Source organism: Pygocentrus nattereri, chromosome 25 (genome assembly GCF_015220715.1).
Source record: "Pygocentrus nattereri isolate fPygNat1 chromosome 25, fPygNat1.pri, whole genome shotgun sequence".
Classification (NCBI taxonomy): domain Eukaryota; kingdom Metazoa; phylum Chordata; class Actinopteri; order Characiformes; family Serrasalmidae; genus Pygocentrus; species Pygocentrus nattereri.
In genome coordinates, this window is record NC_051235.1 from 28,847,955 (window position 1) to 28,874,828 (window position 26,874).

General features: G+C 45.2%; 1 protein-coding gene across 1 annotated transcript in view; it reads right to left on the reverse strand.

Moving 5' to 3' along the window:
* Positions 1 to 12,377: 12,377 nt before the first annotated feature.
* The window catches only part of LOC108443510 (cadherin-1-like), a 28,224-nt gene continuing 13,727 nt past the window's right edge, over positions 12,378 to 26,874 (reverse strand). The window contains exons 14-23 of the mRNA XM_037534311.1: positions 26,586 to 26,722; positions 26,343 to 26,498; positions 26,072 to 26,216; positions 25,779 to 25,951; positions 15,980 to 16,108; positions 15,701 to 15,886; positions 15,352 to 15,596; positions 13,599 to 13,741; positions 13,297 to 13,521; positions 12,378 to 13,166 (exon numbers count right to left, since the gene is read on the reverse strand). Of these exons, the coding sequence (XP_037390208.1) occupies positions 12,970 to 13,166; positions 13,297 to 13,521; positions 13,599 to 13,741; positions 15,352 to 15,596; positions 15,701 to 15,886; positions 15,980 to 16,108; positions 25,779 to 25,951; positions 26,072 to 26,216; positions 26,343 to 26,498; positions 26,586 to 26,722 (1,736 nt within the window). The 3' untranslated portion in view covers positions 12,378 to 12,969. The remainder of the gene's footprint in view (positions 13,167 to 13,296; positions 13,522 to 13,598; positions 13,742 to 15,351; positions 15,597 to 15,700; positions 15,887 to 15,979; positions 16,109 to 25,778; positions 25,952 to 26,071; positions 26,217 to 26,342; positions 26,499 to 26,585; positions 26,723 to 26,874) is intronic.

Consider the following 26,874-nt stretch of genomic DNA (forward strand, 5'->3'; position numbering starts at 1 on the left):
GTCCAGACCTCAGCACCACTGAATGGGTTTGATTAGTTCAGAAAATCATCAACCAGCTTCTCAGACTGAGCTTTGGAGGTGTGTCTGCAGGTTCTTTGAGGAGCTGAAAGTGAGTCTCCTGAAAAGCGTGGAAGCTGGAATGAAGCAACAGAGTGGACACAACAAATACTGAAAAAATCATATTTATTTGTTGAGTCTTCTGTATAATAAAAGCGTCATATTTGATCAAATCTCAAGGCAGTTAGCTGATCAAGATCGTTAGATAAGGCGGCTAAGGTGAGCTTGGGTAGTTGCCTGTGTGAATGTTTGTGTGTCATTAATGGGGAACAATGTTTCAGGAATTTACTTCTTGTTTCCATCTTAAACTTAATAATGAAACCAGAGTACTGCTGTAGTTTTTAGACTCCTGAAATCATTAGGCTGTCTCTGAAGGTCTGGAAGGCCCTGAGGGTTCCTCTCTGTGTCAAAGATCATACGCTTGATTAGAGACTAACACTGAGTAGGGCTGAGCAGCAGGCTGACATAGGCAGATATCGGTGATGATGTAACCCAACAAAGATGTCTGTGTTTCAAAGGCAATAAAAAAAGCAAGGTGGGGAAGATGGGCAGAACAAAGAAAGCAAGACAAAAACAAAAGCACATGGCCAAAACAGAGGGGAAGAAACAGGCACACTCAGGGGGACAACAGGCAGGCTATGACAGTACTGTGCCTCATTCACAGCTGCTTTAGGCTGAATCGGTGGATACACATAAATGTGTTGGTTTTTATGACACCACAGAAAGAACAGGTTATTTTTACTATTCTCACATTTCTATATGGATTGGTGGCACAGGGTAGTACTGTCACCTCACAGCAAGAAGGGCCTGGGTTTGATTGCTGGTTGGGCGATTTTCTTCAGGGTCCTTTCTGTGTAGAGTTTGCATATTCTCTCGTGTCTGTGTGAGTTTCCTCCTCCCACAGTCAGGCCAGTTGTGTACGTTAAATTGTCCCTAGGTGTGTGTGAATGTATATGTCTATCTGTCTGCCCTGTGATGGACTGGTGACCCATCCAGGGTGTTTCCTGCCTTCTGCCCCTTGGCTGCTGAGATAGGCTCCAGCTTCCCCTGTGACCCAGAAGGATAAGCGACTTAGAAGGTGTGTGCCTGTGTGTGTGTGTGTGTGTGTGTGTGTGTGTCTTTAAATAAAGAGAAGATTAGAAAAAGTGCAAAATTTGCAATAAGACAACAAGTTTAAGGAATCATTTCAAATAGACAAGTATAATAAGGCCACTTGGTAGGCCAGCCTTACACCACAGCTGATTTCAGTTCTAGTGTTTATTTTAGTGGTAGTCCATCAGGTAATGTGAACATTACAGTACACATCCAGACATCTGCAAACAAAGGACCTTGCTATGTAAGAAGGCTGTTTTGTCTGGGGTTGTAATATCACATCTCCCAGAAAGGACTGGAGATTTTATAGTTGGCCCATTGAAATAAATAAGTCCCTCCAAAAAGAACTGAGGCACCCCCTGCTGTTCTAAATGTTCTAAATTATATTTTTAGCCTCTTCATAATATTATTATGCTGATTAAATTAAAAATCAAATATTGAATAACAGTGAGTCTCAGCTTCAACCAGCTTAAAACCATTTTTTTTCTCGTTTTGGATTTTATGATTCCACCACAGGGCATTACTGCTGGTGGGGATTTCCTCACTCAAAGCCACAGAAAAATGCTGTTTGCGTTCTAATAGCGACCTCTGGTGGCGAATTTGAATTATTGTGGATAAAAAGAACTACACTGCTCAAAAAAATAAAGGGAACACTTAAACAGCACAATATAACTCCAAGTAAATCAAACTTCTGTGAAATCAAACTGTCCACTTAGGAAGCAACACTGACAATCAATTTCACAGCTGTTGTGCAAATGGAACAGACAACAGGTGGAAATGATTGGCAATTAGCAAGACACACTCAATAAAGGAGTGGTTCTGCAGGTGGGACCACAGACCACTTCTCAGTACCTTTCTGCTTTCTGGCTGATGTTTTGGTCACTTTTGAATGTTGGTGGTGCTTTCACACTCGTGGTAGCAGGAGACGGACTCTACAACCCACACAAGTGGCTCAGGTAGTGCAGCTCATCCAGGAGGGCACATCAATGCGAGCTGTGGCGAGAAGGTTTGCTGTGTCTGTCAGCGTAGCGTCCAGAGGCTGGAGGCGCTACCAGGAGACAGGCCAGTACACCAGGAGACGCGGAGGAGGCCATAGGAGGGCAACAACCCAGCAACAGGACCGCTACCTCCGCCTTTGTACAAGGAGGAACAGGAGGAGCGCTGCCAGAGCCCTGCAAAATGACCTCCTGCAGGCCACAAATGTGCATGTGTCTGCACAAACGGTTAGAAACCGACTCCATGAGGATGGTATGAGGGCCCGACGTCCACAGATGGGGGTTGTGCTCACAGCCTAACACCGTGCAGGACGCTTGGCATTTGCCAGAGAACACCAGGATTGGCAAATTCGCCACTGGCGCCCTGTGATCTTCACAGATGAAAGCAGGTTCACACTGAGCACATGTGACAGACGTGACAGAGTCTGGAGACGCCGTGGAGAGCGATCTGCTGCCTGCAACGTCCTTCAGCATGACCGGTTTGGCAGTGGGTCAGTAATGGTGTGGGGTGGCATTTCTTTGGAGGGCCGCACAGCCCTCCATGTGCTCGCCAGAGGTAGCCTGACTGCTATTAGGTACCGAGATGAGATCTTCAGACCTCTTGTGAGACCATATGCTGGTGTCTGGTTCAGACCTGTTAGGAAGGGTCTCCTTGGACAGTGTTCTCCCTCAGAAACCAGAGAATGAAGCGATAAACCAGCTCGGCAGATCCCGCTAAGACCCAAGTATAGAGCATGCCCGGTGCAATGATGAACAAACACTCTCGTATAGAGACAGAGTTTATTCAGCACAAAAGCACACAGAAGAAGGGGAAGTCCCCTCTTTTATACCCACACAGACAGAGAGCCCTTCCCACGTGCTCGCAGGCAGCCAAGGAAGGGCTCGACCACATTCTAACATATGTCGGATCTGGATATATCTCTGGATGTGCTCAGTTCAACATCAAAATCCAGTAAGTCAAAAGTGCAAATGGGCTGCAGAATGAAAGAGGAACAATAGTTATTAACAGCCTGTAAGTATGCACAAAGGGCAGACACCCTTGCACCCTCAGCAGAGTCTGATTTTATTAATACATGTTAGTCACTGGGGAAGAGACAGGCCAAAGGAAAGTTAACCCTTTCATTCCCCTCTTTTATAACTCGTTGAAGACGGGTTATAAGCAATACGCACATCAGAGAGAACAGAGAAAAAGGCTCCTACACAGAGACAGAAACAGCATCATCATAAGATGGTTCCAATGACGCGTAGATGGGCTGTCGCACGGTCTGTGCCATAAAGACGTAGTCGGACCGGTGGGGGATGAGCGAGGAGGCCAGAGCGTACACTCGATCCATGAGGCACCTGAAAAGACACGGTCCCATACACAACAGTAGCAACAGCACACATACACATACAATAGGAGCTTTCATGGCGAGATACCTTCCGAGCAGAGAAAGAGCATTATCAGCAGCATCATGCTTCTGCAAAACAAAAGAGAGATTAATAATAGGCAGAGTGGGTTATAATTCAGGAGCATTAACACAACGGGAGGCGTGGATCCACTGTGGGAAAAGGTCAGTTAAGACACCAGTACGCGTAACAGCGAGTACAGTTGTGGGCTCTGAAAAAGGAGGGTCAGAAAAACCCTTTCGTTCAAACTTTTTCACCATGATTTGGTCCCCGGGCTTATAGGGATGCGTGGGGGTCTTGGGAGGGTCAGTGATGTTTAGATTGACCCTCTCCCAGTACTCATTCAAGACTGACAACAGGCCCGCTGTGTACTCACTGCGACGTACTTCAAGGTCCGCCAGTCCCCCCAGAGCCGTTACTTGTCGCCATGGGACAGGAAATGGTCGTCCCATGACAATCTCGTATGGCGATAGTCCACCTAAAGTGTCTGTTCGCGTCATGCGCAGTTCAGCTAAGACCACAGCTAGGACTTTCACCCAGTTGGTTGTGTTTTGAGTCTGCATAGCTTTTCTTAGCCGCCCCTTTATAGTGCGATTCACCCTTTCTACCATTCCGGAGGATTGGGGGTGATTGTTCTGTGCACAAACGAGGCATCGTTCTAGAATTCGGTCTATAGCCGAATTCAAATTATGAATGCAAAACAATTCTGACATGTCATGCTTCACCCCTCTTCGCTCCCGATGAGAAATGCCATGAAAATCGGGAACAAGAAAAGGAACACAATGGGCGGGGAGACACAGACGGCCCTTACCATCACGGAACGGCACAACAGCAGAGTCAAAACCGCACGAGAGCCAATGCTGCGTATCCAAAGGCGAGGCAGAAGATTGGATGTCAACCAGATCCAGGCCAGGGAGGCAATCAACAGTAAGAGCGGCACAGGAGAAAGAGGAGGAGTCAAGAAACGGGCAAGGGGGCCCATGGAGCGCGCCATGTCTGGCGGCAGAGTCAGCAGCGTTATCCCCGATCGAGTCAGGATCGGAGCCACGCTGATGAGCACGGATCTTGACCACAGCCAGACGAGAAGGCAGGAAACTAGCGCGAATGAGGTCCACGATAAGCGAGGCATGAGATATGGGCTTATTATCAGACGTGACAAAACCACGTTGAGACCATATACCCCCAAAACCGTGCACGCCACCGAAAGCGTAAGGACTATCAGTGTAAATAGTAATGTCCTGATCCCGAGAGAGAATACAGGCGCGCGTGATAGCGTACAATTCGGCCGCCTGAGCAGAGGAGAAAGGCAGAGAGAAGGACTCCACAACAGTAGTGGGAGGGGAGCAGACAGCGTAACCACAAAGGAAAGTGCCGTCAGAAGGCTTAGAGCAAGAGCCATCCACATAGAAAGAAGGACCACTAGAGAGGGGGGTGGACAGGACGTCCGGGCGAATAGAAGTTTCTGCGGCCAGGCGAGAAGTGCAGTCATGCGAGTCAAAAGAGGAAGAAGTTAGTGAGTCAGACAAGGAAAGCAGGCGCATGAGAGCAGAGGACACAGAATCAAGGGCAGAGTGAGGACGGATAGAATTGTCTTTTTCTGTGGCGAGAAGAATGTTCTCATAACCTGCACGGCGCTGGGCCGATAAATGCTGTGTGGAACAATGGTTAAGAAGCTGACACACCTGATGTGAAGTATGCAAGGTGAGGGCATGACCTAAAACGATTTTCTCCGCACCTTGTATCATGAGGGCACAAGCTGCGACCGCTCTGAGACAAGATGGGAGGCCTCTAGCCGCAACGTCAAACGTTTTCGAGTAGTATGCGCAAGGGTGCATCCCCCCCCCCGTGGGACTGGGCAAGCACAGCAGCCACGGCACCCCCAGACTCTGAAACCCAGAGATGGAATGGCAGGCTGTAGTTAGGAAGACCCAAGGCAGGTGCTGAACGAAGGGCAGTAAGCAGAGCCACATAGGCAGTGTTCATGGCATCAGTCCAAGTCAGGGAGGAAGACATGGGCTGTTCATGGGAGAAGGAGGCCCTCAGGGTCTTATCGTGGGTGGAGCAGTCGGGAATCCACTGTCTGCAGTAATTGATGAGACCCAGGAAGGACATCATGGCCTGTTTGGTGGCGGGTTTAGGAAGGTGTGTGATGCAAGAGACCCGGTTGGCAGAGAGCAGGCGTTGACCTTGAGAGAATTCATGGCCTAGGTATTGAACACACGGGAGGCAGAACTGCAACTTTTTCAGTGAAACCTTGAAGCCTAAGGCGGCCAGCCGTGTGAGAACCAGTTTGGAGGCATCAACACAGGTGCATTCGTCTGGGGCCGAAATCAGGAGGTCATCCGCGTACTGCAGGAGCACAGTGCCCCCGGGGAGGGACAGGTCTGAAAGGAGGTCCCTAAGCGACGCAGCGAAAGCAAAAACCGCGGCAAACGAGTCCACATATATTGGCGCTGACGGTGCGTGAACGCAAAAATGGGCTGTGTGTCAGGCTCGACCGGAATACCGAAAAAAGCGGAACTGACGTCAATCACGGTGAAAAATGCATGATGGCAAGGAACCGATGACAGAATTGATGTCACGTCAGAAACAATAGGGGCTATCGGCACCACTGCATCATTTAATCCCCGCAAATCCTGTGTGAAACGCCAAGACCCGTCCGGCTTAGGAACCGGATTAATTGGGGTATTGTAGGAGCTTTGACATGGGACTACAGCGCCTAGAGACAGCAATGTAGTGAGAATGGAGTCGTTACCACGCAGTTTGTGTTCAGGCAGCGGGTATTGTTTCACATACTACAACATGATGCTTGGTTTGAGGGCAGGGACAATTTAGGGCCTTGCCTTTTGGCCTTAATAGGCTTCGGAATTGTTTTCAGCACGCTTTTTGGAGTAAAAATCTTTTTAAAATCATCCCACACCTGTTTCATGTCACACCACGACGTATAACCCTCTTTCATGTAGGGGAGGTCCCATTGCGGATCCCCAATACCTTCATAAATCATTCTATGAGCAGAACTCAAGTACCCTGCGTCAAAAGTCCCATTCCTAGGGTATGGCGGAATCTGAGGATTACTCTCAGTCCATCCTGCTAGGGAAAGTTAACCCTTTCAAGACCCAAGTTGAGTGCAGAAGAAAGACGAGTCGTGAGTTCAGTTTTACCTGCAGGGAGAGCCACTCAGTGCCACACCAAAATGCGCTCCAAGTTTGCTCTGCCCATGCCGTTCTTTTATTCACAGTAAGTTACATTAGCATATGTGTCATGGAAACAGGAAACAGCCACAGTCTTAGTTTTATTCATATCTCGTGCTCGTGTCTGCTTGCAGCCAGACATGTGCACCATAGGAGGAACTGTGACAGGCTGTCTGCAAACATAATTAACTCTGGGCACTCACAGCTTTTTAAGTTCTTGTGTTCAAAAGTACATCATGTACCCAACACTGGTGTGGTTGGCCCTGGGTTCCTTCTAATGCAGGACAATTCTAGACCTCATGTGGCTTGAGTGTGTCAGCAGTTCCTGCAAGATGAAGGCATTGAAGCTATGGACTGGCCCGCCCGTTCCCCAGACCTGAATCTGATTGAGCACATCTGGGACATCATGTCTCGCTCCATCCACCAACGACACGTTGCACCAGACTGTCCAGGAGTTGGCGGATGCTTTAGTCCAGGTCTGGGAGGAGATCCCTCAGGGGACCAACCGCCACCTCATCAGGAGCTGCCCAGGCGTTGTAGGGAGGTCATACAGGCACGTGGAGGCCACACACAATACTGAGCCTCATTTTGACTTGTTTTAAGGACATCACATCAAAGTTGGATCAGCCTGTTGTGTGTTTTTCCACTTTAATTTTGTGTGTGACTCCAAATCCAGGCCTGCACTGGTTAATAAATTTGATTTCCATTGATGATTTTTGTGATTTTGTTGTCAGCACATTCAACTTTGTACAGAACAAAGTATTCAATGAGAATATTTCATTCATTCAGATCTAGGATGTGTTATTTGAGTGTTCCCTTTATTTTTTTGAGCAGTGTATATATATGTCACAAAATGAACATTGCAACGCTGACATTTACACATTGTTCTGGTTTCATCACAGTTAAAAAATTTCTGTTCATTTTTAAATTTAAGAAGCATTTGTCGTTTTGATCTCGTGGAGGCCGTGTCCTGTGGACTCAAGAGGAGAGGAACAATCTAGCTTGTTATCGACAAGAATGGAACAACATTCCTTTCCCCAAACTCCAGAAATTGGTCTCATCACTTCCCAGATGTTTACAGACTGTTGTTAAAAGGAGAGGGGTTGCTACACAATGGTGGACACGGCCCTGTCCCAACTTTTTTGAGATGCGTTGCTGCCATGAAGTTCTAAATGAATTAACAATAAATGAAATGGTAAAATGTCCCAGTTAAACATCTGATATGTGTTCTTTGTTCAATTGTGAATAAAATATGGGTCTATGAGATTTACAAATCGTGGCATTCTGTTTTTATTTACATTTTATTAAGTGACAATTTTTTTGGAATTGGGGTTGTAATTTCCTGCTTGTCTCATCGTCAGGATATTAACTGCACACAAGTTCATAGTTGGGTCTAACCGGAAAAGACTTTATAACTTTATAGTTATCAGTGCAGACTTCAGAGATCATGCTGACTTTTCTCAGACCCTAATCTGTCTTACACTCGAGGCCTCCTGAGATAAACCCTGAGTGTAGTTTTGTCCTTTAAAGAACTAAACTTATGTCAGAATGTATTATTCTACCTTTTTAAGCATCTATTAAGAAAAATCTCAGCTTCTACAAGCTACCATTCTTGAAATGGCCAATTAAGTTATTTTCCACATGTTTTTTAACCCCTTTTTGCTGGCCTGCTGGAATGGAAATCAAGCCATTCAATATTTCTATCAATATAATTTACTAAAATAATAATAGAAAACTGGCCAGCTCAACCAGGCTGTCGCTCTTCCCCTGATGAGATCAGTTCATCTCACTGCCTGGTTCAGCAGGATTAACACTAAACTTCTCCTTCTATTCTGTGTGAAATGCACTAAACCTGCTGTCTTTTGATTTCCCCTGTTTAGTTTCACACTTTAAAGGTAAGAATCACAGATTCAGTAACAAGAACACTCTTCATGCTTAAGCAGCTGTTGAAGAGCTCCACCTTATTTTCTTAATTTGGAAAAAAAAATGAACATCTAACTTCAGTAACACTTTATTTGGAGGGTCCACTGTAGATTCTTTGTAAATGTTTAGTATATCCTTAAGTGACATTCAACTAAATATTCTTTAAATTCATCTGAACTTCAAGTTCAGTGTGAAAGAGTTTATTAAAACGATCCCTAACCCTAAACCTAACCCGAACCTTAAGCTCAAAGCAAAACCTACACCTACCTCCAACCCTAACCCTGACCATAACTGTAACACTGTTGAAAATCAACTGAACATCAATGGAAAGTTTGTTCATCTGTAGAGCATCTTTAGGGGATCATCCAAATAAAGTGTGACCCTAGCTTCTTATTTTGATTTATGCTGTTATTTTTCATTTTCTTTTTATTGACATCAAAATTTATAAAACATACCTTAAGCTTGGTGATAAATGAGCAGTCTATGCTTACATGCGTATTTAATATACAAGTGATTTAGTGGAATTATTTCACTCTTTTCCATCAATATCCATAACATCCGTACATTCAAATATGCCAACAAGACACATTCAGGTGTACTTATTTTTATAGCCGTGTTAGTTAAATAATTTTTATTTTAATACATATGTAACACCGGGGAGCGATGATGAGACAGACGCATATGCGAAGAGAAGCGAGATTTATTAAGGGCAAATCCAGATTCAGAGTCAAAACGGTCCAGGTTCAGTAAGCCAACACGGAGAGATTGGGAAACAGACATGACAAAAAGGAAAAACAGGCTAAACTCAAAAACAGGGACTAGGAAAAATAACAGAGGCCAGCAAAACAAACACCAAATGATACCATACAACACCATACACTACAAAGACCAGCAAACTAACAGGGGAAAACGAAGGCGTAAATACAAGGAATAATGAGGGTTAACAAGACACAGGTAGTTACAATCAAGGGCGGAGTCTAGAAACAAAACAAGGAAGCACATGGACAAGACCAAAAGGTAAACACAAGCACATGGATGACTAGGAGGGGCCAATTGTGACAACAAAAGATAGATGAAATCGCACAATCTGTGCTTAAAAGTAACAAGAAAAAACAAAGAAGTAATTAAAGAATAAGAGCTGCATTTTAAAGCTGGTGAAACATGCGTGAGACAGATGAAACAAAAGAAGACAACCCAGATTAGGAGGTTACAAAAGCAAGTTGCTTATTCATTACATTTCATAAGCCTGAGTGGGAATTTTTGTGCTCTTGCCTCACAATTTGGGAGAATATTGCATTAAGAAATTAGGACATAATTAGGGCATAAGCAGCGTAACCTATGTAGAGGTACTAAAGTCAGAAGAAACTTGTAAATGAATAATGAAATGAACTACAGAGTATTCTTTTCATATCAAAAATATACACTGTTAGGAAGGGTCTCCTTGGACAGGGCTTATTATCAGACGTGACAAAACCACATTGAGACCATATACCAAAATCGTGCATGACACCGAAAGCGTAACGACTATCAGTGTAAATAGCAACGTCCTGATCCCGAGAGAGAATACAGACGCGCATGATAGCGTACAATTCGGCCGCCTGAGCAGAGGAGAAAGGCAGAGAGAAGGACTCCACAACAGTAGTGGGAGGGGAGCAGACAGCGTAACCACAAAGGAAAGTGCCGTCAGAAGGCTTAGAGCAAGAGCCATCCACATAGAAAGAAGGACCACTAGAGAGGGGGGTGGACAGGACATCCGAGCGAATAGAAGTTTCTGTGGCCAGGCGAGAAGTGCAGTCATGCAAGTCAAAAGAGGAAGAAGTGTGTGAGTCAGACAAGGAAAGCAGGCGCATGAGAGCAGAGGACACAGAATCAAGGGCAGAGTGAGGACGGATAGAAAGATTTTCAGTGGCGAGAAGAATGTTCTCATAACCTGCACGGCGCTGGGCCGATAAATGCTGTGTGGAACCAGTTTGGAGGCATCAACACAGGTGCATTCGTCTGGGGCCGAAATCAGGAGGTCATCCGCGTACTGCAGGAGCACAGCGCCCCCGGGGAGGGAGAGGTCTGAAAGGAGGTCCCTAAGCGACGCAGCGAAAGCGGCAGGCGAGTCGCAAAAACCCTGCGGCGTTTTTGCGTGAACGCAAAAATGGGCTGTGTCTCAGGCTCGACCGGAATACTGAAAAAAGCGGAACTGACGTCAATCACGGTGAAAAATGCATGATGGCAAGGAACCGATGACAGAATTGATGTCACGTCAGAAACAATAGGGGCTATCGGCACCACTGCATCATTTAAGCGTCGCAAATCCTGTGTGAAATGCCAAGACCCGTCCGGCTTAGGAACTGGATTAATTGGGGTATTGTAGGCGCTTTGACACGGGACTAGCAATGTCTCTAGGCGTGGAATGGAGTCGTTACCACGCAGTTTGTGTTTCAGGCAGCGGGTATTGTTTCACCGGTGTAGAATGTTTAAGAGTGGCCTCATAGGGTTTACAATCTACACACCCCACGTCATCCTTATGGGTGGCCCAGACCGTGCGAGGAATGGAGCTGAGAGGTTCCGGGATGGTTGAGCTGTCAGAGGTAGAGAGAGAAAAGCAGGTGAAAAAGACTTATATGATTTGTTAGCAATCTGCAAATCTCTAGAGGGAGAGCCAGTGGAAACAGTCATGCGAGAGCCACTGAAAGTCAGAGTAATGCCAAGGCGGCTCATGAGGTCACGGCCCATGAGATTAAACGGGCAGTCCGGCATAAAAACAAACGCATGGGAAAAACGGAGGTCGTCGCAAAGAACTGATAGCGGGGGAGTGTAATGGGATACAAAGGGCTGACCAGTTATACCCACAGAGCTAGTGGTTCTAGATGACAAAGGGCCCTCATACTTAGGTCCGAGCGAAGAAAGAGTGGCACCAGTATCTATGAGAAAACCAAAGTCCACGCCCGACACGTTAAGCGAAATAACGGGAAGATCGTGGTTCTGGAAAGAGGAAAAAGTAGTGCTAAGATAAGCTTCACTCGGGACCAGACTCTGTGGGCAGCCCTATACCGGGGGAGGTGGAGGAAAAGGGCCAGGAGGAGGAGGAGGGCCCTTTGCCTTCAAGTCTCTCGCACGTTTTCTACACTCTGGCTGCCAATGACCCTCCCTGCCACAGTAATTACATTTCCCCGGTTTTCTATCAGGGGCTGGCCTGTCCGGCCTGCGGTTAGATCTAACGTGGCCTGAACCTGGATTCCCCTGATATTGCAACAGAACTGTGTTAGGAGCCATATCAAACAACCCATCCGATTCCATCATACGAAGCTTCTTCCCTACATCCTGTATTCTAAAGTTACTCCGATCAGTTAGCTACATTTTCAGCATCTACTGACAATCAGCGCGACAGTTACTCATGAACGTATTAATGAGCAAAACATTCGGGTCCTTCTCATTCACATCCATACCTCCCTGGAAAATCCAAACATTCTTAAACCTTTCCCAAAACTTAACAATTGGCTCACCCTTCTCCTGCTTACATGAGGTTACTTGAGACAAATCCTGCCGACGTTGTTTGCGAGTGCACAGATATCTAGTCAACAAAGCCTGGAGCCTGTCCATAGCGTCAGGCTCCGACCATATATAGCGAGTGGTGAGTTTCCCTCAGAAACCAGAGAATGAAGCGATAAACCAGCTCGGCAGATCCCGCTAAGACCCAAGTATAGAGCATGCCCGGTGCAATGATGAACAAACACTCTCGTATAGAGACAGAGTTTATTCAGCACAAAAGCACACAGAAGAAGGGGAAGTCCCCTCTTTTATACCCACACAGACAGAGAGCCCTTCCCACGTGCTCGCAGGCAGCCAAGGAAGGGCTCGACCACATTCTAACATATGTCGTAACCTGCTTGTACCCGTACATGGAGTTGTTTTTCTCCATCTCTGGATGTGCTCAGTTCAACATCAAAATCCAGTAAGTCAAAAGTGCAAATGGTTTGCAGAATGAAAGAGGAACAATAGTTATTAACAGCCTGTAAGTATGTAGAAAGGGCAGACACCCTTGCACCCTCAGCAGAGTCTGATTTTATTAATACATGTTAGTCACTGGGGAAGAGACAGGCCAAAGGAAAGTTAACCCTTTCATACACTGTAATAAAACAGTGCTGAGAAGTAAGTTTCCTTATGCTAATTTACAGAATTTGACATATGTTTAATAAAAAAAATGACATTTTTGTAGGCTCTACATCTCAGAAACCTATAACTGGACAAATTCAGCTTTATTTATGCTTATTTATGCTTAGGTTAATCTCTTCTTTTCTCCTAAGGGATGCTTGGGGGAAGGAATTCGATCATTCTGCAATACAATAATAGACCAAGTCAGGAGATAAAGATTGAGGAGGGCAGCGGACTTTGTCTCCTGTACAGTCACATACAGAAGCAAGGATGGTGCTGTCCTGGTAGAAGGTCATGTTGTCATAGACCCTCAGATCAATACTGTAGTCTCCCTGTTGCAGTGCAGTCTTAAGCGCAAGTCTAATTCCAGTTCCTACAAAAAAACAACAACAAAAAACACCAACCCCCTTACAGCAATGAACAAGAGAAACAATGAAAAGAAAAGACTCTACTTTGCTCTAAAATAAGACTAAACTGTAATTTTAAAATAGTAAATAGCTTACTTGTCTCGTCCATCACGGTGGTCCAGATGTCCTTGCTGTCTCCTAGGAGTTCCACTCTGTATGGAGCAGCAAAGCCAGGCCCGTCCTCATCCGTCACAGACAGCAGCACTGGAGCTGACTGCTTGTTGCACACTCTGATCTCCCTCTCTTCAATAGTGGGAGCGTTATCATTCACATCCTTCAACTCAATCACAAGAGTTCCTGTACCGGTAGCTGGAACTGGATCTGCAATCGTTTAAAAGCCTGTTAGGAGAAGCTACACCACAGTTTCCTTCAAACAGAGCACAAGGAGAAGGAGTTACCGTCGTCCATGGCTAATATCAGAGCTTTATATATATCATCTTTCACAAAAGGAGACTCTCTGTCCATGGGGCTGCTCACTTTGACCAGTCCAGTCTCTCCATCAACACTCACCCAGCCAGCAGGATCAGAACCTACACGGTACCTGCAGTTTGATCAGAGGAAAACGAAAGAAAGTAACACAAGTCGTGCTTTCTTAGGGGTACGAATCGATGTTGGAGACACATTCAATGTTTTCTCAATCAACTCAAACTCATCCTACACACTTAGAAATTATGGTTCTTCAAGGGTTCTTTAGTAAAGAAAATGGTTCTATGTAGAACCATGAACACAAAGACTCCTCTGCATAATTAAGGAGTGAAATAGTTCTTCAGGTTGACGGAAAATGTGGTGTAGGTGGTTCCGTACAGACCATTTTTTAGGAACTGTTCTATACAGCACCAAAAAGGGTTCTTCTATTGTAACAAGCTTGGCAACATAACAAGAGCAGAACCTTTTTGGTGCTATATAGAACTATATTGAAAAAGGGACTACATAGGACAATCACAGCACGTTCTCCGTCAAACTGAAGAACCATTCCATGGTGCAAAGAACCCTTTAAACATGTTAAAGGATCTTTGAATGTTCATGGTTCTGTATAGAACCATTTTCTTTACTAAAGAACACTGGAAGAACCTTCATTTTTAAGTATGTTGCTGACTCACACATTTTTTTTTCATGTGTACCTAAAATAGCTAAAGGAGATTTTTCTGAGGAGATTAGATAGAAGATAAGACACTCGCATAAGGAAAGAGAAAGTCAGAAGACGGTAAATAAAAACTGCTAGACCACCAAAACTGCCCCCATCAGATAAACAGCACTGAAAGCTTTCATCTCTGAGAGAGAGGAGAAAATCAAGCTGCTTCAGATCTGAAAACATCCACAGGTGTTTGAGAAGACGACTCAGCACTGTGGGGCTGAAAGGATGTGTAGCTGTCAAAAATGATTATGTAATGTAAAATTATTGAAAGTCCTCAGAAAATGAGATATTCCAGAGTATTTTAATATTCTAATGAGAAACCTTTACACCGATCAGCAAGCCAGTCATAACAGTAAATGGACAAACTGACTGGTTCCACATCAGCAAAGGAGATTCTGGCAAGGCTGGCCACCTTCACCAAACTTGTTCAACCTGTATGCTGAGCATATAGTAAGAGAAGCAGGGCTGGAGGAAGGTGGCAGACGATTCAAGACTGGTTGAAGAAACCTCACCTTTGATATGTGGATGACCTGACATTCATAGAACTCAAAAGGTCTTCATAAGGAATGTCAAAGAACAAAGTGAAAGGCGGGACAGCTCGTCATGAAGATAACGAACATTACGGTAGTGGAAAAGTTGCTAACTTTACCACTGACCCTGCAGATAAAGAAGTGGTGGACAACTTGGAGCACTTATTAAAAAGACTGGCACTCAGCAGAACTCACATGAAGCAGCTTGGAAAGATCACTACAAATAAAGATCAGAATGGTCCAATATGTGGACTTTATGGATGTGAAAGATGGATAATATAATAGAGCAGGGGTGCACAGCTCCAGTGCTGGACAGTTTGGAGGTTCCCCTGCTCAACCACAACCACTTAACCTGGCAGTTAATAGAGAAGTATGATCAGGTGTGTTTAAGCAGGTAAAACCACCCAACTGCCCTCCAGGATCAGAGTTGTGCACCCATGTAATAGAGGGTCAGGGGAAAATGTGTGTATATTTTGAAGCTCTTACGTCACTTTCTGAGTCCTCGCTGTGTCTGGATCAGTGGCGGTGTACACGGTCAGTTCACTGCCAACCGCCACGTCTTCAGGTTTAGAAATGATTTGCTCCTCTGGATCAAAAACTGGAGCTTCATTCACATCCAGAACGTTCACAGTGACCGCGGTGGTGGACGTGGTCAGAGGCTTGACAAACGGAACGTCGTTCTCCGCAACCACCAACAGAGTACACTTGCTGTTCTGCTCAAAGTCCAGCGGCTAAATGGACGACACCCAAAAAAGAAAATGAACAGAAGTTTTTTAAAAAACACACAAACACTAACAGCAGATTAGACTGACAAACCAGTCAGGAACTGAAGTACCTTAACTGTAGTGATGATGCCTTCCTGTTTGTTCGGTCCTGTGTTAACAGCGAAACATCCACCACTGTTACCATTAATGATCCTGAACTTGGCTGTCCAGGCAGGTGACTGAGGTTCATCTCCATCAGTCACTGGCATCTTCACCACAACAGCTCCTACTTTATTCTCTGGGATGGACACGCTGTACTGAAGGGCAAACAGTGCTCACATGATTACTAACCACTTTCACTGATTTTCAACACGATTTCTAATTGAAGATGGTTTTGTTAGCTGTCTTACCGAGGTATTTTCAAACTGGGGTGCTTTGTCGTTGCTGTCTGTTACAGTAATAACCGCTGTTCCAGTGCCTACGCGACCTTCACCCTGCATATCTCCAGCAGCAACCTTCAATGTGTATTCAGGATGTTTCTGAAAGAGATGGTGTTTAAGATTCCTTTCAAATACGTTTCAAATACATTGCAGTCCAGGCTGAAGTACATTCCAAACATTAGAATGTATTTTAGAATATATGACCACATTTTTAACACAGAAATCTATTTTTAAAAAATGAATTTCTTTTCAAATTTATGGTGAAATATTAAACATAAATGCACCATACAAACATAAATGTATGTAAATGTATTCATCAAATACATTTGAAATGAAAATAGCCAAAATATTGTCTAATGCACTTTAATGTTTGGGTTCCTTCTGAAATGAACTTGTATTCCAGTATTTTAATTTTAAATATGTGTTGTAACCTGTAACCTTTGGTAAAACTACTTACAACTGGACAAATATAGTAATAAATACAAATAAATTTGTTTTAAATACACTATATTGCCAAAGATATTCAGTCACTCATACAAATCATTGAATTCAGGTGTTCCAATCACTTCCATGACCACAGGTGTATAAAGCCGAGCCCCTCGGCCTGCAGACTGCTTCTACAGACATTAGTGAAAGAATGGGTCGCTCTCAGGAGCTCAGTGAGTTCCAGCGTGGTACCGTGATCGGACGCCACCTGTGCAGCAAGTCCAGTCGTGAAGTTTCCTCACTACTAAATATTCCACAGTCAACTGTCAGTGGGATTATAACAAAGTGGAAGTGATTGGGAACGACAGCAACTCAGCCACGAACTGGTCGGCCACGTAAAATGACAGAGCGGTCAGCGGATGCCGAGGGGCATAGTGCGCAAAGGTCACCAACTTTCTGCAGAGTCAATCGCTACAGACCTTCAAACTTCACGTGGCCTTCAGATCAGCTCAAGAACAGCGTAGAGAGCTTCATGGAATGGGTTTCCATGGCCGAGCAGCTGCATCCAAGCCTTACATCACCAAGCGCAGTGCAAAGCATGGAATGCAGTGGTGTAAAGCGCCGCCACTGGACTCTAGAGCAGTGGAGACATGTTCTCTGGAGGGACCAATCATGCTTCTCCATCTGGCAATCCGATGGATGAGTCTGGGTTTGGCAGTTGCCAGGAGAACGGTACTTGTCTGACTGCATTGTGCCATTGTCCACAAGTTTTGTGGAGGGGGGATTATGGGGTAGGGTTGTGTGATGGAAAATAATAGTGTTTCTGTCAGTTATGAGTTGGGAACACAATGTATTTTGTAGTGGTGTGTGTGCAGGAAGAAGCAAAGGAAGCCAAAACCCTCCAAGATGCCATGCTGACCATGGTGCAGGCCATCCAGTTGTCAGCCAGAGAGGAAGAGGGCACGGGCATGGATGAGGCAGAGGCTCAGGAAGAGGACAGTATTGAGGCCAAGAAGGGGACAATTGGTGGAACAAGTGTTTCATATGTCATAAGGAGGGAATATTCATGTCACTTTGCAAGGAATTGTCCAAACGCCATGGGCAATCCACTCCCAGGAGATTGCGAAGGCCCACTCCGAGGCCAGCTGAGGCAGCGTTACAGAGAAAAAGAGAGGGAAGATGTGGACTGATGGGCAGAGCCGGGGCCAGACGGGGGCGGGGGCAGGGGGAAACCGCAACTGCTGCAGACTTGCAAGTATATGTTTTGTATTCAAGCACACTTAGCTTGACTCCCTCGCTAGCTGTTTGTGTGTTCTGTGTTGTTTTATTTATTGTTGATTATGTATTTTATTTTCGGATCATTTGGTAAAGCGTCCTTGGGTTTGTGAAAGGCACTATATAAATTGAACTATTATTATTATTATTATTATTATTATTATTATTATTATTATTATTAGCTTTGCCTATTGTTGAAATGTATGTGATGGGAAAAGATATGAAGTTTTGGTAGATTCAGCACTTTAGATGCTGCACTTTCAGTAGTTAGAAGCATTTACATCGTCCCCTGAGCGGACATTGCCACCACTCTGGGAGCGGGGTGACATGCTGTTTCAGAACCTTTATCTCAACCAGTTCAGTGTAAATTTGCAGGGAAAAAATTTGTACACACACACTTCCTCATTTTTATGGCTCCAGATGAGCTGCACTGCACAGTGCATGTCTCAGAAGGCCCAGACGGGCCCTATGAAAGGAAATTTTTTGGACAGGTCCTGAAGGGGGAGAAGCTGTCCACCAGTCATATGTATTGGTACGAAACATGGGTGGGAGTGACCATAGAACTAAATTCAAATCAGAAGGAATTGTATGATGTGTTTTGCTCTCACCCCCACATTTCTCTGGGAAAGGCAAATGAGGCTGACCCATGGCAAAATTTGGGGCTGTGGATCTTGAAACAATCACAAGACATCCACTGGCAGCCCACTGATATAGCTGGACCAGAGTGTAACCCAGTATTACAATCATTTCGCATTTCATTGCGGTGTGTCATGGGGTGGACCGTGTAGTGCAGCTCATAGCTGAGTCACTTTATGATTTTCAGATGCTCACGGTTCAGCAAGAACATGTAGATCTGGCTTTAGCCCAGACAGTGGGCTAAATAAAAACATGACTTTCGTTTAATTAAGGGATGTTCAGAGGTGATAATACAGCCTATGAGCACTTACAGGCCTAACAGGCCCAGTATCCTCCGAAGCCCGAAGCCAAAGAAGGAATCAGGCCAGTATTTGAATCAGTTTTGAAAGCAAGAGTAATTGTACCCTGCCCTGATTCCCCAGTACGAACACCAATCTTTCCTTTCAAGAAACCAGGCAGGGATGAGTGGATGTTCGTGCAGGATTTACAAGCTGTGAATGCTGCCGTGCAGGCATTGGTGCCAGAGGTTCCAAATACACATACAATTTGGGGTCAAATACCAAATAACACAGAATTTTACACTGTAGTGGATCTGGCAAATGACTTTTTCAGTGTTCCAGTCCATCCAGATAGCCAGTTCTGGTTTGCGTTCTCATTCGAAGGTAAATCATATATATATTTATGAGGCTTTCTCAGGGCTACTGCGAATCCCCAACAATTTACAACGCTGCTCTTAGAAACAGCTTGGAGGATTTGGAGATGCCCGAGGGGGCTGTGCTAACTCAGTATGTGGATGATTTACTCATCTCTGCCCCAACAGAGGCTGTATGTCATGAAGCCTCATTGAAATTGCTTAGACACCTTGCGGAAAAGGGCCACAAGGCCAGTAAATCCAAATTGCAGTAGTGTAAACCATCACCTTTCTAGGGCACATCCTGAGGGATAACATGCTTTGGCGCCAGACAGGGCAAAAGCCGTAGCCAAAGTGCCAAAACCTGTGACAAAGCGCCAATTGCTGTCATTTTTAGGAATGTGCTCGTATTGTCGCTCGTTCATTCCGTCTTATGTGGAGTTAGAGGGCACTTTGAGGGATATAATCCCTAATAAGCAGGGTTCCACCACTCACTTGCAATGAACTAAAGAGGCTGAGAAAGTATTTGTGCAGTTGAAAAGAGCTTTGCAAATAACCCCAGCGTTGGGGGTCCCAGACCCAACAAAACCATTCATTCAAACAGTGGATGAAAAAGGGGATTATATGACGTCAGTTTTGTGTCAGAAATACGGGGACAGGCTGAGACCTGTAGCGTATTTTTCAGGAAAGCTGGATCCGGTGGTGAGGGGATTTCCTCTCTGTCTGTGGGCCGTGGCAGCAGCAGAGAGAGTGGTAGTGGCATCTCGAGATATCGTGACTTACTCCCCGCTCACTCTGCTGGTCCCACACGCTGTGCATAGCATTTTGCAAGATCAAAAGGTCTCACATTTGTCAAGTCAAAGATGGTTAAGGTACCATGTGGCATTATTAGAAATGCCAAATGTGACGGTTAAGAGGTGTACAACACTAATCCCCTCTTCCCTCCTGCCAATGGAGGAGGATGGGGAGCCGCATGATTGCATGGCCCTGGTGGATGAGGTTTGCTCACCCAGACAGGACCTAAAAGAGGAACCCTTGCCGAATGCTGACCTAGAGCTCTTTGTTGATGGCTCAGCATCAAGGGATGAAACAGGAACTAACCGCATGGGTTACACTGTAGTTTCACAATGTGACATTTTGGAATCGAGCACATTGCCCACCTCATACTCAGCACAAACAGCTGAACTAGTGGCCCTGACAAGGACCACTAGGGCCTGTGAATTGGCAAAAGGGAAATCAGTTACTATCTACACTGATAGTAGGTTTGCATGGGGTGTGGTACATGATTTTGGAATGATTTCGAAACATAGAAAGTTTCTCATGAGCGCTGGTAAATATTTTAAGCATGATAAACTCATTGCATACCTGCTACATGCTATGCTTCTACCCTCAGAAATCACTGTTTGCAAATGCACTGCGCACACACACAGCACAGACCCTATTAGTCTTGGAAATGAGCGCGCTGATGCTGCGGCGAAAGCTGCTGCACAGAAAAAAAGGGAAGTGCCAGTTGCTTTCACTGACGCAGCTGCATCCGGCCCCAACCGCCTCGCTCACTGACATTCAGACTGCAGCCACAGCACAAGAAAAGGCAGCATGGAAGTGAGACAACTGTGTGCAGAGCAACGGAGTGTGGTATCATGTATCAACAGGTAAGCCATGTCTTCCCAAAGCGTACAAGCTCGGGCTGATCAAGTTTGTACATGGGCGAAACCACATGTCCAAAGGGGGGATTATTGAAAGTGTCAGGAAACACTGGTATGAGCAGAATCTCCCCATACACACTCAAAATTTTTGTTCTAGCTGCTTAGCATGCACTCAAAACAGCCCCAAAGGGGTGACCATGAAACAAACGGCCCTGGCAGGACATCCTCCAGCAACCGAGCCCTGGCAGATTGATTTCATTGAATTAACACCAGCTGAAGGGAAACAATGTTCGCGAAGTGGGTAGAGGCATTTCCTACAGGGAAGCAAGATGTTTTATTTATGTGTTTAACACTTATGTGTTAAAAATTATTCCCAGGTGGGGTCTGTCTAAGCGAATTTCGAGTGACAATGGCACGCCGTTTGTGCAAGAAGCACTGAATCAAATGTCAACAGCACTAGGGATAGACATGCAGAAGCATTGTAGTTACCACCCAACTAGTGCTGGGGCAGTAAAGCATGCCAACGGCACTATCAAAGGGGGATTAGCAAAAATGACCCAGAGCACCGGCCTAAAATGGCCAAAAGTGCTTTCTCTGGTTCTGTGGCAAGCCCAAACCAGACCACAAAGGCACACGGGGTGCAGTGCGATTGGAAATTGTCTTTGGCGACCCCCAATACAGGTATAGGTCCTGCCTCGATGATGGATTCCATCACTGCAGAACACTCATTCATTCAGTACTGCATGTGTCTGCACAAATCTCTCTCCACTCTGTCTAAGCAGGTGAAGGCGGTTTTACCAGAACCAGCTGACTTCCCGCTCCACGATTTCAAGCCAGGCCAGTGGGGTCTGACGAAAGACCTGAGGAGGATGAGGTGGAACCAGTCTAGGTGGAGAGGCCCATTCCAGGTGCTGCTGGTCACGCATACAGCAGTTAAGGTGGAAGGAAGAGCGATGTGGGTCCATCACACTCACTGCAAGAAGGCCCCGATTGAGGGACAGAGCGAGAGCCCGGGTAATTAGCACCCCAGAGCACCTGACCGGAACCAGTGCAACGAGTGCAAGTGGGTTTATCCTGCACTGCTAGCACTTGGGGACCATCAAGAAGTCTGAGCAATGGGTGTGCTAGTTTTCCTTGTGGCTGCGCTCTGTGTAGCAGCGGGAAAAGGCGGAACCACATATAACGCAAGTGGATGGCCTGCACCCCCCAGAAACAGACACTGCCAATTATAGATCCCGGAACCCAGGATGGTTTGATTCTGACTACTTCTATAAGGATGAAAGAGGCAGACACCTGCAGTGGGTGAACGCCTTTGACACCCTGGTAAGCCAAGTGGCAACCAGACGCGTACACCATTTTGAATGCATCGTGTTGTTTCTACATCCCTCAACTTAGTGAAAACATCACTGACTACATTGCCCACATGAGGGATGTGGTCGCGCCGCCTCCAGATGTTGGAGGCTCATGGTGGGACTGGTTAGAGGCCATGATAATAGGGTGGACAGTAAAAGTCCTAGCAATAATAGTCCCTGTTGTATGCACTCTCATATTTCTGCTTCTCTTAATACCATGTCTTGTTTCAGTGTGTTCAAAGTGTTTGGTTAGAACTGTGGCCATGCAGGCTTTCCTGCATGCAGCCGCATCCCCGCCTGATGATGACATCATTCCATGATTCAGAGGATGACACCACATTTCCTGAGTGGCTCTCTAGTCAAATGTGAGTAAGTGATTCCAGAAGGATCAAAGGGGGGAGTGTGACAGGAAATAATAGTGTTTCTGTCAGTTATGAGTTGGGAACACAATGTATTTGGCAGTGGCAAACAGTGACTGTTTGCGTGTAAATGCACCAAGGAAATAAAATTTAACCATATAAGGCACCTTTTTTGTTTTCTGCTAGTTTGGGGACGGGTATATAGGGCTCACCCAGTTTGTACGGAGCAGCGCTCCAGTATTACAGCTCTCAATAAAGTTACTCAGAGGCTTCAAGTGTCCGAGTGATTGATTTTACCACAACAGTTGTTTTTCAGGAGTTGGGCTCGGCCCCTTAGTTCCAGTGAAAGGAACTCTTAAAGCTTCAGCACCAAGAGATTTTGGACAATTTCATGCTCCCAACTTTGTGGGAACAGTTTGGGGACGGCCCCTTCCTGTTCCAACATGACTGCACACCAGTGCACAAAGCAGGTCCATAAAGACGTGGATGAGCCAGTTTGGTGAGGAAGAACTTGACTGGCCTGCACAGAGTCCTGACCTCAACCCCATAGAACACCTTTGGGATGAATTAGAGTGGAGAGTGTGTGCCAGTCCTTCTCGTCCAGCATCAGTGTCTGACCTCACAAATGCACTTCTGGAAGTACAATCAAACATTCTCATAAACACACTCCTAACCCTTGTGGAAAGCCTTCCCAGAAGAGTGGAAGTGAATAATTTTTGAAAAATATATGCATACTTGGAATTTGATGCCAACAACACATTCCAAAAAAGTTGGGATGGGGGCAACAAAAGGCTGGTAAAGTTGTTTAATGCTAAAGGAAACACCTGGTGCCATATTACAGAAAATTCTTAAGTCTAAGATCACATCTTTTCTGCTTTGTTGTCATGGTAACTTCAGCTAAGACTGAAGTTAGGACAGAAGCCATTACAGAACAACAGTTCCTAAGTATATAATCTTATACAGTTTTCTTCTCTGGAAATAAGATGACAGAAACATCCTCAGTTGCCAAAATATCCTAAATATCTTCTTAACTAAGATAAACCTCAGAGCCTCTTAACTTCTGTTTCTAAAGTTTTATGCAGTGATTGTCAGGCAGCACAGTTCACTATAAGTGGCATAATGGCATTAGGTGTCTACATGGAAAACGGTACTTTGGCTTGATTTTATTTTGTTTTTTTGATAGCATTTTTTAAGAACTCCGATGTGGCATACACGTCTCCAACATCCCCTCTTTTTACCTTCAGGTGTCAATATTTGATAAAACTCGTTAGATACAATATTACAGTGATGAATTGTGGTAAATAATGAGGAGACAGTTCTGAATGTGCATCTATTTATTAGGCGGATTAACATTAGCGCACTTGGCTAAAGCGTTTGCAAATGACACTGAAACTGCAGAGTGGTGACGCTCTGGAAAACAGCACAAAGCCCTGGCACAATATTCTTAACTTCCTAACAGACATTACAGTTGATTGTTTACTTCAATTGAGAAAATTTGGATGTGTCAGTAACCTGATTGGGTATAAAACAGCATCTCAGAGAGGTGGAGTCTTTCAGAAGTAAAGATGATGAGGGGTAAATCACTCTGTGAAAGACTGCATGATCCAATAGTGCAACAATTAAAGAGGAATGTTTCTCAACGTAAAACAGCAAAGAACTTCTGTTTTTCATCGTCTACGGTACAGAATAACATTAAAGATTCAGAGAATCTGGAGAAATCTCTGTATGTAAGGGGTGAGGCCAAAAACCAGTATTTGCTAGCCGTGATCTTTGGCACTGCATTAAAAACAGACATGATTCTGTAGTGGAAATCATTGCATGGGCTCAGAAAAAAATCTACATCTACAATTGCAAGTTAAAACTCTAAAACACAAAGAAGAAACCAAATATAAACAGAATGCAGAAACACTGCCACCTTCTCTGGGCCTGACTTCATTTAAAATGGACTGAGGGGAAGTGGAAAAGTGTCCTGTGCTCCGACGAATCAACATTTGAAATTGTTTTGGAAATCATGGGCACTGTGTCCTCTGGGCTAAAGACCACTCTGCTTGTTATCAGTGCACAGTTTAAATGCCACCATTCATTATGGTACAAAGGTGCATTAGTGTACATGGCAAGGGTGATGTGCACATCTGTGAAGGCACCATTAATGCTGAATATATGCCGCCATTCAGACGACATCTTTTTCAGGGAAGGATTTGCCTATTTCAGCAAGACCATGTCAAACCATATTCTGCATGTATTACAGCAGCATTGCACTGTATTAAAAGAGCCTAAACTGGCCTCCCTGCAGTCCAGACTTGTCACCACTGATACTCTTATTAATCCCAAAATGGGGAAATTTCATCTTTTTTAAAAGGGGGACTGGAGGGTGTGGGCCAACTATCAGGGTATCACACTGCTCAGCCTCCCTGGGAAAGTCTATGTCAAGGTGCTGGAGAGAAGACTCCAACCGATAGCTGAACCTCGGATTGAGGAGGAACAATGCGGATTCTGTCCCGGCCTGGAACAATGGACCAGCTTTTCACCCTGTAACAGATTGTTGAGGGGGCATGGGAGTTTGCCACGGTCAGTAATGCAGTCACTGTACCGGACTGCATTGTGAAGAGGGAGCTGAGCCAAAGGCAAAGCTCTCTGTTTACTGGTCTGTCTACATCCCGGCCCTTACCCGTGTTCATGAGCTGTGGGTTAATACCGAAAGAATGAGATCGCGAATACAAGCAATGGAAATGAGCTTTCTTCATAGGGTGTTGGGCTACACTCTGTTTGATAGAGTGAGGAGATTGGTCATCCGGGAGGAGCTCAAAGTAGAGCTGCTACTCCTCCGCATTGAGAGGAGTGAGCTGAGGTGGTTTGGGCATCTAATCCGGATGCCCCCTGAACACCTCCTGGAGGGGGTGTACCAGGCACAGCCTACTGGTATCAGACCCCGGGGTCATCCTAGGTCCCGCTGGAGGGATTAGATCTCCAAGTTCGCCTGGGAGTGGCTTGGGGTCCCTGGGAATGAGCTGGAGGAAGTTGTGGGGGAGAAGGTCGTCTAGGATTCTCTGCTCTCTCAACTGCTTCCGCGACTGTATCTGGACTAGCGGGTAACAATGACAATGACGATTTAACCCATCCATGAAGTGAAAAACCACATACACACTAGTGAGCACACACACACTAGGGGGCAGTGAGCACACTTGCCTGGAGCGATAGATAGCACTATCTGCAGCACCCAGGGGTTGTTGGGGGTTAGGTGTCTTGCTCAAGGGCACTTCAGTCATAACAAGTAATAACATTTCAATGTTTCAACATTTGTTATAATGTCTTTGTAGTATTTTCCTTAAACATCCTGCCTTCCACCCAATGACCGCTGGGGTTGGCTCCAGCACACCGTCCCCACCCACCCCCACAACCCAGAAGGATAAGTGGTTTAGGAAATGTGTGTGTAATTATTATCACCTCTCTGTCCAGTCCTGCAGTATTCACTCGAATCACTCCAGTTACAGGATTAATGGTGAACATGGCTGGGACTGGCTCTTGTGGACTCTGACTGAGGATGGAGTATCTGATATCAGCATTGTCAGTGTTGGGGTCATCTGCATCAGTAGCTGTGACCGTCATGAACTCAAATCCTTCAGAAAGAGAATAATGAAGATCATGAAATGTTGCCTGCACAGCAAACCAGAGAATCAACATTGAAAGCCATTATAATTATTTGCCTTATCAAACAAGTACACAACTAATATAACTACCTATTGCTGAAGCTTCTGGAACAGTGCCAAGGAAAGGGTTTTGGGTGAAAACAGGCGTATTATCATTCATATCAATCACTTCGACAATAATCTCCACGGGATCTTCCCGGTCCTCACCATCAGCTGCAATAGCATGAGCTTGAAGCTGTTGAATGAATAAAAATACAAACCATGTTAAATAGAGGCAGGACAGATTTTCCTTATGTTACAGTATTTTTAGTGTGTTACTCATAGTAACATGATAACTCTGACAGCAGATCCAACGTCTTACCACATATTTATCTTTGGCCTCTCTGTCTAGTGCACTTGTTACATAGAGCGAGCCATTGTTTCTATTTATGGTGAAAAGTCCTTTTGGGTCCAGATCAGCTCCTTCACCACTGATGCTGTAAACCATCTTAGCTTCCTTAGCATAACTGGACTTAATCTGGACACAGATGAGACTATTTAGTACAAATTAACGTTGGTACCTATAAAAGGATTTCAGCTTAAATTAGAGGTCAAGTGTACATACCTGCACTATGTGATTGGGGAAAGGTCCTCTGTAATTCTCTGGGGTTCTTATGGGTGGAATGATCCACTCTCTCTTTCTCCTTCTCAACACCGCTGAAGATGCTGGAAACTCCAGAACTGGAACAGTCTGGGAAGGCCCTTGCATTACAAAAACATCAACATAAAACCAACTGAAATAAAGCCAACATTTTCAGTGCCTCTGTTGAAGGGTTTACATTTGGATTGAAAATGGTTGGGGTGGTTTGAGGACCTTCTCTGAGTCATGCAGCCATAGACAAGAAATAGCAAAG